Genomic DNA, 13,022 nt, shown 5'->3' on the forward strand with positions numbered 1-13,022 from the left:
TCTGAATCTCTCACTTGGGAAGGAATCTTTGTATTGTTCTCCTGTTTATAAGTTTAACAGAAGGACTCTTAGACTTGCCATGTAATTAGTGTGTAAATCTGGAGAGCATTAACATGAAAGACAGAAAAGGAGATTCTTTCCAACTACATTTTAGTTCCGTGCATTTGCTTTATATTAAAAAATTCCAGTATTTACTTAAGAACAGTCATGTGTGTCCCCATAAAATGCAGCCTGACACCACAGTGTTTCCAGATTTAATGCACTCCATTTACCTAAACTTGTGTAGATGCAGAGTTTGTTTACTCGGACGGTGACAGTAACTTGTCATTGATTAAAACCATGATGGAGATAGTACATTGAATTCATAACAGTAATAATGAAGCATCTGGCTATTTCCTATTTTTTAAGCAAAATTACTACTCCAGTTGAAAATGTGGTTTTTACGACAATGTAAGGAAGTAGGTCTCCCTAACAAATTAACTAAGAATTTGACCCCTTGCTTGTTTTCCCCACTGAGGACAAAGAGTTGACCCTTAATGTTCTGGCTACCATTTAGATAACTTACTGGACTATAAAAAGCTTGTGATACTCATGAGATCCATGTCAAGAAGCTGGATAAAATAATGCCTAGCTTTTAATAATGTTTTCCTCAAGATTTCCAAACCTGCAAAAATTATGTAACAGGCTGGTAAAATGGCAACTCCTTTACACTTTCAAACAGAACCTGCTAAATAATTTCTGGGAAATTACATATTAGCAGAATGACAGAAATAATATTATCATATCTAAGAATCCAAAGATGTAATCATTAAATATAGAGGACAAGAAGCCTCCTTTAATCTTGATTCATTCAGACTGAAGATGAGTCTGTTTCCAGACATAACATGAAATGTAATATCTCAACAATCTCTCAGTGTAACAGGAACTTTAAGGCCCAGTGAGCTAGTTCCAGTGCAAATACATGAATTAGTAAAATGAAGAGTATTAAGAAAAATTGAAATTGTCTTTGGATTAAATCTTGGACAGTCAGTTTCAGCTCCTTTCATAGCAACCATCTCCATTTCAGTTAATGTCACACTGAACAAGTTCTGACTTAACTGCTTACAAACAAATATATATTTTGGTTTAAGTATTTTAGGTTGATATATTTGGCTTAAGTATTTTAGCTAAGCACTACTGCTATTTAATTCTTCCACATGTTGAATTGTCCTCAGGTTTATATCTTTATCTTAATTTTAATTCTGAATTTTTTAGATGCAGCTACAGGCATCAAATCTTTTTTGCCTGTGTTAGATTGCAAAAAACATTTGGTGGCAGATTTATTTTTCCTCATTTATGTGGAGTTTTAAGCTTTTTCCTTAAAAAAGCATTTTCCTTTATTTTTCCTTAAAAATCACACAAATTGAGGTTAAAAAATCCCACTTATTGTGAGGCATATTTTTCCAATCCTTCAAACACATTTATGACTCTTCTCTGGCCTTACTTTTTCTCATTCACATTGACATGGAAATGTGGACCAGAAGTGAAAATGCCATTTCCATACTTGCCACACATATACTGAAATAAAAAAGCAGGAATAAAGCATCCCATCTCTTATACTCCCAGGGATCAAGTTCACCCTTATGACCATAATATCTTGCAGAAGTTACATCCATTCAATCCATCACTGCTGAAATGTTTTTACAGAAGGTTACTGAAACTTCAGTCCTACAAGTATTAGGTACAAACCAGACTCGGTTCCACATGTGCATCTTTTCCCTTGGTTATAATAATTCCTACAGTATCTTCTTGGTTCTAATCATCAAGAAATTGAGGTACTTCCCAGTATTGGTCTCTCTTGTTCATCATTTATTACTGTTCTCCATGGCTGCTTCAACTATTATTGCAATTGAAGTGAAAGACTTTTTCCACTTTTTCTCCTTGCGCCCACATAATAGTCAGTTATAAAAATCAGTATATAACAAGCACTTCTTCCAGCTTTTATGATACTGCACCTTTTTCCTGTTCCACTGCTTCACTAAGTTCAGGAAGTTTAAGTCCAACTAGATTTTGATTTCTCATCAAAATATGCTCCTGTGAAGAAAGCCAGTAACATTTCTAAGTAACTGAACTACAAATCTCAAATATCCCTGTCACATGAACACTAAATATAACATTTACTTTAGTTAATAAGCACAATAGAGATGTTTGCATTACATTACAGTCAGATGCTAAGTAACATGGATACTCTTAAATTCACACATATTCTAGAATATTACATATTTCAAATTTCATAAAGGCATTATTTAGAAAAATTCCTGGTCATGCAAACAGAGATTTTCAAAATGTGCTCCTTATTCAAGTAGATATATAGAGTTTTGGTAAGTGAGAGCTTTAGTAACTGAAAATGAAAAAAGCAATTTTGGATGTAGCCACAGTAATAACTAAGTATCCCAGATAATAGAAAAAATTCAGAAAATCCTATATATGAGACTTTGCCACTTTGACTTTATTAAGACCAGAGCTTGGGATGCTACAGCTGCAAGTTAATGCTTCACTGTTGCTGTGTTCTACCTCTGTTCCTTATAGGTACAGAAAAATGGACTCTCTAGGATTAAACTTTGTTGTCTTATTTCTCCTTTTATCATCTCCTCATTTTCTTTCATATTCTCACATATGTTTAAACAAATACCTGCTTTTGTTTATGAGTAGATAATTTCTACTGGAGACAGAGCTCAAATCTTACCTAACTGGAATTATAGACCACATTGCAATAATTTTTTGATTCTCTTATTTGTGCTTAACAGCTTCTATGTCACTCAAAATTATAGAATTAAAGAATTATAGAATGTCTTGGGTTGAAAGGGACCTTAAAGATCATCTGGTTACAAATCCCCTGTCATGGGCAGAGACACCTTTCACTATCCCAGGCTCAGAGTCCCATCCAGCCTGGGCTTGAACACAGCCAGGAATGGGTTCAAGCCCATTCCTGGGCAACCTGTGCCAGGGCCTCACCACCCTCACGGTAAAGAATTTCTTCTGTAATTATATGGCTCAAGGGTCTCTGTAATCAAAACTTCCAGGACATACACACTAAGAATATGTGTTATATAAACAGGAAAAGATGAGTAACTAAGCTGCCATTCCCAAACAATACAATGGGAATGAATTAACCAAAGTGCAGAATTTGAGGTCCTCGCTTGTCAGCCCTATATTCACTACTGGGGGTCAAGGAAAATGTCCTTATTAGGCTGTTCAGGAAAGTACTTGCTACTTCTTTTTTTTTTCTCTTTCTTTCAAAAGTCATTATTAGTAATAGAGACATGTTCACTGCTTTCTTTTGGTGGTTTATAATTTCACTAAATTTCTGCTTTTTTTCTTATGGCTTAATGCTTAACTTTTACTAATCATTTAGAAAATTATTTAACAACAGATTAGTTAATAAATATTGCAGTCCAAATCTATTCTTTTAGAAGCTGACACATTTGCAGCATGTTAGAATTAGGAACTGTGAGTCTGGGCATGCTCTACCTGCCCTTGCTCTCAGAGATGCCCAGTTTTACAGCTCTGGACACACTGAGATATTTTCTGAGAAGGTTCAATAATCAACCGATCATTACAAACCCATTTCCTGTCCTTTGAGCTCTTGCAAATGGAAACATGCAAGAGCACATGCCCATGCATATGCACACATCGAAGTACCACAGTGCACTTGATGCATATTTGAAGAGAAGTAAGAAATAGAATAATTCCTTGGAATTTACTTACAGGTTACAATTTAGTAAAATTGCAAAGGACAAACATGATACAATTCTGTATTGATTATGCCGAAACTGTTTCCCATTTTATCACTGTATGTTTCTTGCAGTGATAAAAATAATGCTGAACATGTTGGAAGTTTAGTAGGGTATGAGAATGACTTTTTAAAACAGGATAGAACTGGTGACCAGGACTTACCTCTCTGAGTTTTGTCAGCTTCTGCATTCGAACTGGCTGAACTTGGATTTGAAGGTCTTTGAATGCTTTTAACTGATTGCTGGATTTATTACCAACAAAGCTTTTATCTTCCTCAGATGGTAATTTTAAAGGGGCTTTCTCTTTCTGTCCAGGCTCCAAGCTATCCCAGGATACAGCCCGTAATAGAGGAGGACGCAGTCCATACAGTTTAAATTCTGGTTTACATGGAACTTTATGGTCCCTCATTTCTGGAACAGGAATTTTTAGCTTTGAGTCCATATTTCCTATTCCTGGTCCTGGTAGATGGGTTCTTAAAGGAACATCATTTTCTTTTCCTTTCTTGAGGAATGATTTTCCAAGTTCATTTTCACAAACATTCATGCAAGTATTAAGAGACATTCTGCCACCATCGTCAGCTGAAGGGGAGCATTTAGGTAAAGTATCCATATGTTTACATGGATCAAAGTTTTCCTTTTGGTCTGAGTGCTTCTCTTTGGAGTTTTCAAAGGCAGCAGAACGAGGAACCAATCTTCCCTGAGAAATCTTTCTTTGATCATTCTGCCTTCGATCAATTAATCCTTTTGCAGCATTCTGAAAGTACAGGGAAACACATGAAACACAGAAACAAGTCCAGATTCCTCTTTTCCCTGGCCCAAGGACAGATTTTAATTGTAAAAAGCCATTTCCTTTTCAGTGACATTTGCTTTTGAATATGTGCTGTTGACAAGAGAAATAATTTTTAAAAGGCACTTGAAGAATACTGAATTGGGAATCTCCTCTCTGAATGTTTGAGTTAACCTCTCCCATTCCGGAGTCCATTATAGCAATCCACCTAAAGCCAAGTTCCTTAGCATCCTAATGTAATGGAAGAACAAAAAAACACTGGTGTAAACTAAAATGGCTACAGTAGATACTTTTACTTATGAAGTTATTCAGTATATTGATTTTAATTGAGCTAGAGCAGGGTGCATGATAGGATGGAAAGACAGCTGCAAGCCCACTGTCCTCCACTACTTTTGAAGGTACTTCATAATTTCTTAGAGCAGTGTAATTTTCTTTTCACTCAGTGAACAGACTTCCAGCATTTTTAGTCCCATCCATAAGTCATACGTGTGCTAAGACAAACCAGCACACTGTTCAGCTCTTAACGTGAAACACTTACCTCTGCAGTTTGCCTGTCATCCTCTTTCACAATTCTGTTATTCTAGCAAGAAAATGAAGAAAAAAATGCCTTACAAGGTTATCTTTCACATCTATGCTGCAAATGGTAGATATAGATATTAATGGCTGAACTCTGAATCTCTTAAGTTTTACATTGCTTGTAGTATTTATTTATGAAATAACTTTAGGGATTAGTTTCTTCATCGATTAGGGTTATATTGGATATTTTTCTATTTTCTACACTTAATAGATCTTTATGATCTTTCAGTTCTTGTTACCTCATGGATTTTTGTCGTCAGAGTAAACATTTATTAGTCCCTCGCTGTACATAGAAAATACCAGTAATCCAATTTTGATATATAAAATGGTACTCCAATTTTTATCAGGGACTAAAAGGGCAGCATATTATAATATAGTACTTTAATAACCAGGTTATTGCACAGACTGTTCAGTTCTTACCTGCCCTGGAGATACTGACTCAATACTAGTGGTTGTGCATGCCTCAGACCCTGAAAGACACACTCAGAATTAGGGCATATCCTGATATTTTGCTCAAAGTTTTTACTACTATAGCATTAACAAACACATATGTGCACAGCTCCCCATAATACATGAAGGACAAAAATTCAAATGTCAAAAATACTATTAAAAAGGAAAAAACCCATCAAATGGATAGTAAGATAGACATCATTAAAGCCTCTCAAAACTTCGTTATCAATAAAATTAAAAAACTAAAACAAGTGACCCCGCAGAACCACAAGAATAAAAATATAATAAAAATATCTATATGCAAAAATATATTTTGTATGCATTCATGGGCTATATCATATTCAGGACTATATGCTTAAATCTACTCTTCTTGAGAAGTAGTAAAGAAATACATTTTTGGTGAGCTCTTATAAGTTAAAGTTTGAGCCTGAAAATGACTGGATTTGATGATCTTAGAAGTCTTTTCCTCCCTTAATGATTCTATGATCATTTTACCTGATGGAAGAGTGAGAGAGTTGCTCCGAGATGCTACGGGTGAAACTTTAGGACTAAGAGTAGGGGAAACTGCTTCATTAGAACAAAGACAAAAACAAAACGAAAAGGTAATTTTACTTTCTAGGCTTGTATCTTCTGTATTTTTAGAATTCAGATGAGATTAAAACATCAATACCATAGTTATCAGTCATATGTTTGTCCAGAACCTGACAATTTTAATTGCCAGGTTGTACTTCGCAATTAGGAGTTCAGAGTATGTTTCATGTCTTACAGTTGTCAAAAATGGATATTTGTCAAAAATTTCTATTGATACAGGGAATCCTTGTTCTCCTCAGTTTTCTGATACTGCAAGCACTGAGGAGATGCAACACAAGAGAAGATTCAGGAGGAATTTAGGAATAAAAGGAGGTGATGTATAGTTATGGGGGTTTTTTTCCCTCCAGAAAACATCAGCTCAATTTTAAGATAGAACTTTGTTTGAACTGGCATTTCAAAGCAAAATGAAAGTCGTATTTCATGGTAAAATGGCATTTTGTTCCAGTTTTCATATGAAGGGAATTATAATTTCAATTGACATTCCAGAACAAAACATTTTATTCTGCTGTTTTTAAAGGAGGATCCAGTCCATTTAGCTTAGTTTATGGCCATGTTCAGAATAAGAGGCAGTGTAATTGTGTCTGCAGGGAATGCTTTTTCAGCAGGATGAATCTTGCCACTAAAATTTCATTTAAACAACAAATTGTGACTATTTTTCACTTTTCAGTAGGAATAATTCATGCTTTCTTGTTACACTGTTTGCAGTGGGACATTCAGGCACTTAAAAACTTTATACCATTTTATCCTGACTCATCTAAATACAGGGATGGGTCATTTCTGTTTCATGTGAAACTGTGAGGAGGACAAGAGGGATTCTGACCTTCAAATTAACAAAGTGTTTGTAAACAGCAGCAAGGTATAGATTACAGGTGATGTTTGCCTTTACAGATGTTTGAAGGAGAATATAAAATCTGGTTTTCAGGATCTGCTCTTACCTGTGGGTGACTCTGGGAGGCTGCTTCTTGACTTTCTGCCTCTGCGTGTTAGGAACCTCTCGCTCACTTTCTTTGCTTCTTCTAACAATTCAAGGTTCTTCTTTTTGTCTTCCTCTGATATTTTGACATCTGGTAGTGGATCATTTACCAGATCAATCACATGACCGCTGTTGTCTGTGTAGAAAATATCAGAATTGGAGCTGCACCTCCTATATTCAGGTATATTGTGGCACGTCAGAGTAACAAGTACAAAACAGACCTGTAAATTTATACCTATAAATTTAGCTTTGAGCTTGCATGTAACAAAAATTTCTAAAGTTGTTACAATCTCAAGTTTAGAGCAAGTCCTGAAAACCACAGATAACCCACTTAGATTAATCACTATGATCAAAAATGCTCTGAATATGTGAAACTGGCTTTTCCAGCTGTGTCTCCAATACAGTTTTTCTCATTTCTAAATAAAAGTGCCATTAGATCCATCTCAACTAACAGTCATGGCATTTCTGTTGTAGACTGAGTTTTTCCATGGAATTTGCATGTTCAGTTTTTCAAGGTTAAGAACCTACAAATTCACCCTCCAAAGATTTATGCACAATAGTTTTAACAATTAATTTAACAATTTATTAATCTCTGGCTTTCAAATTGGTTGAAAACACTATACTTTGAGCACCAATTTTTGCAATTCTCCAGCTTACGGTAAAGAAAGAGGGCAGTCAGTTGTCAGAAAGGCCTTTTCTGTGTGAGTCAGTATAAATGGCTTTTATGAGCATCCAAAGAACAGCTTGGATGAGGAGGAGGAAAGTCATCAGGTAATAAGAGAAAAATACTTTGAAATTTGACAAGAGCCATTACAGAACCATAAGTTTTCAGAAAAGCTAAGGGCATAAGTAAGCAGCAAAAACTCAAGGGTTTTTAGTTTGTGGGCGTGGAGTGTTTCACTATTCGTTTTTGATTGATTTTGGGCGGGGGGGGGAGGAGTGCTTTGGCTTTAATTTCCTTCCATTTAGTTCAATTTCAAGGATGTCAAAAACCATACTCCCTGATCAAATATTCTAAAGCAATCTATTTTCAGTGAAATATCTGTTTTGGTTTAAACTCACATTTGTGTGTTGGAAGTTTGAGAGACAGACCTTCCATGACACTTTCCCTCTGCCAGCAAAAGAGAAGATTTGTAAAGCATGGTAAGTTCTACTTTCCTTAAGCAGCTAAGCTCAAGTGTAGCTAAACCAGTATTACTGAACAGTATTTCGTATTCTACAAGAAATTGAAGCATGTGTATGTCGAGCCTTCTGAAAATGTGAAGCTAATGCACCAATCAACATCTTTCTGCAAGTAGCAATGTGTGTATTTCTCTGAATTGGTCTGTATGCAGTCCACTTACAAACTCATGAGCACAATTCCACACCCCAGCAGTACTCCCTGTGCATGCACTACACAGTATGCACAGGGGAAAACTGCAGTCAATATAGTCAGACTCTCTAGTTAGGTCTTTACTGAATATCTGAGAAAACATCCTAGTTGAAATGAATAATCACTCCTTACCAACAGAAGTCAGTGAACTTGTTGAATTCCTGGTGGCACGGTTAGAATGTCTCCTATGAGGACTCCGAGGCCTAGAGAGAAAAATGGATGAACAAAAATTATGGAATGTGGCATCAAAAAAAAGGCCCTAACTGCCTATAAAAAATTAATATTAAAAAGAAAGCACTTTGATTAAAAAATGAGGACAAAAAGCATTTATTGCTGTTCCTCTCATCTCCAAACAACTGGAAAATGGAGGAGATTGAAGAAAGAAGGAAAATTGCAGAAACTGATCTCACAAAGGAGTTCTAAAATTTGCTATTAGCCTCATCTACTGTGAACCTGGTTTCTCAGAAAAAACTCTGCTTTTCTTTAGGTTATTACCATGACTTCAAAATCATGTAAGAATGGTATATAGAAAAAAATTTTTTAAAAATTTTAAAAATTAGTCTTTGTAAATTGTTACAGCTTCTTAAAATAAGCTTTATGGCTGAAATAATTCCTTAGGCTCTCACATTGACACTGCCATGGGATCTTTCTAAATAGCAAACTGGGTAAAAGTCTCAAACAACTGCAGAAATTTAAATGCTGATCCTGCAAATAATATTTCTTTTAAAGGGCTGCATTTAAATTCTGACTCTAAACTAATCTTGAAGTTTGGAGGAGTACGCTTTAAAAAATGCCAGCAAATGATAGATTTATGATATATATTTTCTGATATGTTTTTTTCCCATATTTTAAGTTTAGTGGCAGCTCAATAAAATTAAAAAGCCTGGGAAGTATGCTTTATCAGAATAAATATAATAACCTTAATTCAACTCAAAACTGAATTGAAGTTTTCAACTTCAAACAGGATTGCTCTTTTTATTCAACAACTTACTTTCACATATGCTTAACCTCAAGGTGGTATTCTTGTCCCATCTATGTGAGCGGGCCCAAAACTGCTTCAAAACTCATTGTATTACAGTATTCAAAGTAGACATTTCAGTTGTCCAACTCAATGAGTTGGGTTGTCAGGCTCAGTATTCTATGTAACTCTACTCTTTTCGTCTCAATTATATTTCTGTTCCCCCACCCTGCACCTCGAACACCATCCTCAAAATGCAAAGGCAATATGACCAAATCACAGAGATAGAGCAATAATGTTTTCACACAACATATATTTCAGAGCAATGTTTTAGAAACACAGCCTGTCAAATTTATGGATGGATTGCTAATGTATTATACAGTACCTGTTAACCAGATTTTTATCAATTTCTACATCTGGCATAACAGCATTCTCTGGAAGAACAATGGAAGGTGTGCTGCATGTTGTCCCTTCAACAGCTGTGTCCTGAATGGTTTGTGACAAATATAAAAACGTAATTAAACAGAAATTCAAGCCACTGAACATTGACTCTCTGTGTGGAAAACAATGTGTATTGTTCAACTTACCTAAAAGAGAATGTGATTGAAATAAGAGAGAATTAGCTCTAATTTGACAAAACAAATGTGAATTAGAAGTCTATACTTACATTAATCAAAAGAGATTATGGACGCCTGGAATATCTGTTTTCTTTCAAAAGTTTTAATGCAAGCTAAATTCAGTAAGCATGGAGCTAATGAAAATGCTTTAAAAAGGCAGACACTGGTTTTTCACACAGAAAACCATTCCTCTAGTGAAGTACATGTACAAGAGTTCAGTGCATTTATGAGCTGATTGCAAGAGTGAAAAGCAGCTCTGTATAACAGGGCTAAATTAAGCACACAAACCCTCCAAATGATACTAACGTATAATGAAAGCTTGAATAAACACAGTACTAAGTGTACACATGACACCCAAAACCCCAGAAAATAAATTTGAGCTATCTTGTTAAGAGTTCCACATGGTTTTCCCTCAAATTACTTACAAATATATTTTTAGAAAATATAATTTCAATATTTAATAGAATAAAATACAATTTTTAAGTGATAAAAGAAACTGGCAAGCTGGTACTGAATATTAATGTGTGCTTGCCTACTTAAAAAATATGAAACCTTGCCTCAAGAACTTAATCCCACACCTTCTGCATAACAACACCATTCAGCTGAAGAAAAGGAATCAGTTTCCTGTGTGATATCACAAATGGAGATGCATCAAGTTGGCATAAAGTACTGTGGATCTCTCATATGTGGTAAGAAAATGATTACTTCTACCCCAAGTACAGTATTCAGATTAAAATGAAAAACCAGCTGGAGGGAAAGCTTCCCAGCAGTGGCAGTGGATTGCTGTCGATCGACTTGTAAAATTTAAAGAATAAGTTGTAAATTCTCAAATCCTACTTGCTTCTACTAGGCACTGGTATACACAAGTGTTTTGTTTTCGTTTATTATTTGTAGTCTACAATTTTCTTGAAACTGCATCCCAAAATTTCACAGGAAATTTGTAAGGCAGGTAAGAAAAAGCTGTTGCAATAGCACTAATTGAGGCATTTATAGAATGAAGCATGTAATAAGTCACAGTTTAGCAAGTCAATTTTAGACCTTGGAAGTGTTCAAGGCCAGGTTGGGTGGAGCTCTGAGCAACCTGGTCTAGTGGAAGGTGTCCCTGTCCATAGCATGGCAGTTGGAACTGGATGATCTTTAAGGTCCCTTCCATCCTAAACCATTCTATCCCATTCCATAAGGAAGCTGGCACTTACTTGACAGCTAATTTCTATCATTTACCATAGAACTCCTTGCAACATCTCTCACAGTGCTGCATTTTTTTCTTGTTGAAATAATGTGTTTTCTGATCAATTCAAAGAATTCTGGAAGTACTTGGAAAATGGTATAGTATTAAAATACATAGCATAACCCTTCTACCTCTCAAAGGCAATGAAATATGCCTTGATTTGGACCCCTGATTTAGGTTTCTTGATTCTACTGTAAATAGCGTATTTTTTTTTACTAAAATAAAAATTTTTCCTGCAGCTCCACACTTCTATGCTCATAATTCTCATATGACGTTCCTTGGCAAGTTCACCTTGTCAGTCACAGGAGAGCAGGTTGGGGAATATGCCAAGAAAGCACTGTGAAGATCTAAATTTAAGAAAAATATGCTTGTAATACTGGAAATGTTGGAATGCCAAAGCATATGTGATTCAAGTGTACAAGTAACAATAGCTTGAAAGCAATTTTTAGTAATATCCTTGAAAATGTTAAAAAGTAACAATATATTTTGTCAATGACAAAACTTCAGGTGACTGACCTGCTTGTAGGGCAAGGCAGCTGAATACACATCCACAGTGTTTATACTAATCTCATGACTGCCAAAAAGCAAAAACTTTTGAATGATGTAACAGCAGCCTTGAAGTCACTCGAGCCCATTTTAGGACTAAAACCAGCTCATTAAAAAGAAAAAAAAAAAAGAAGGAAAAAAAAAGAGATGCTGGAGCCAAGGCTAGTTCAGGTCAGGTTGAAAACATTAATCCTGGTCAGCAGCTACAGGAGGTCAGCATCTACACAAGTGAAACCTCATGGCCCCTGTTGTCCAAACCTACACTGTCCAGGAGAGGGGCAGGAAGAGCCAGAGCAGGAAGCTCTTTGCAGGGCCAGCTGGCTCCAGTCAAAAGGAATTGTTACAGACTGAGAATGCTCAGGCTGCTCTACACAGGTCTTGGAAGAGAAGCTTTAACAGGAAGCTTAAGCTGCCTCACAGTTGTACAACTGCACAGAGATGACACAGAAGATTTCCATCACCCTCCCATTTGTGTGCTTTTAACTGTGCTCCCTTGGTAGCTTCCAGACCCATCTGCTCCTCAGCTATTCCCAACAGCTGCCTCATCTCCTACTACCAGTGGTTCCCTGCTACCCAAGTCTTTGCTTCCTTTTTGTCCCAAGCCCTCCCACTGACTCCACCTCTATGGCTCAGGTGGGAACTGCTCCACAAGGGTGACCAGGAGCCATCTAGACTTGCAGGGAGCCGTGTGCAGCGCTGAGAGGGTGGCACAGGCGGTTTGGTCCATAACAGAATAGCCAAGAGGATCAGTGATTCTCAGAGCGGAGATGGAACCTGCAGACATTCTGGCTGTTAAGTTCTACCAGGCCCTCACCAAGCATACAGAGAATGTGCTTTTGAAAGTTTTATAATCCAGCCAAATTTGGATGGATTTTTACATTAATGGGATGGGGCGAGGTGGGGGGGGGAGGAATACAAAAATACTCTGCTGAAAGACCTACCATGCCAGACCGTCAGATGACTGTCTAACACCTGGATTCTTTAAAGCACTGGAGAAAAAAAAAAAACAACACCTCCTCTGCCAGCCCGGCCATATTCTTAGATATTAATTAAAAGTCTGGACTGAATTTCAGAAAAACACAGGCTGCTGTAAGAAATACTGAAATGAAAATCCACATTTGTTTTCTCAAAATGAATTTGAGATGTAGAAC

At 36.3% G+C, this 13,022-nt stretch overlaps 1 protein-coding gene across 6 annotated transcripts in view; it reads right to left on the bottom strand.

Annotated features, from left to right (window-relative positions):
• MRVI1 (murine retrovirus integration site 1 homolog) overlaps positions 1-13,022 on the bottom strand; it is a 55,595-nt gene that overhangs the window by 15,168 nt on the left and 27,405 nt on the right. For 4 of the 6 annotated variants that reach the window (XM_032112331.1, XM_032112327.1, XM_032112333.1 and 1 more), the window contains 8 exons: positions 9,866-9,966; positions 8,655-8,725; positions 7,113-7,286; positions 6,082-6,153; positions 5,557-5,606; positions 5,099-5,140; positions 3,937-4,527; positions 1,995-2,073 (listed from right to left, as the gene is read on the bottom strand). In XM_032112331.1, the coding sequence (XP_031968222.1) occupies positions 1,995-2,073; positions 3,937-4,527; positions 5,099-5,140; positions 5,557-5,606; positions 6,082-6,153; positions 7,113-7,286; positions 8,655-8,725; positions 9,866-9,966 (1,180 nt within the window). The remainder of the gene's footprint in view (positions 1-1,994; positions 2,074-3,936; positions 4,528-5,098; positions 5,141-5,556; positions 5,607-6,081; positions 6,154-7,112; positions 7,287-8,654; positions 8,726-9,865; positions 9,967-13,022) is intronic. The other 2 variants (XM_032112330.1, XM_032112332.1) reach the window with 2 other exon arrangements.

The sequence above is a fragment of the Corvus moneduloides genome, chromosome 6 (genome assembly GCF_009650955.1).
Source record: "Corvus moneduloides isolate bCorMon1 chromosome 6, bCorMon1.pri, whole genome shotgun sequence".
In the NCBI taxonomy this organism is placed as follows: domain Eukaryota; kingdom Metazoa; phylum Chordata; class Aves; order Passeriformes; family Corvidae; genus Corvus; species Corvus moneduloides.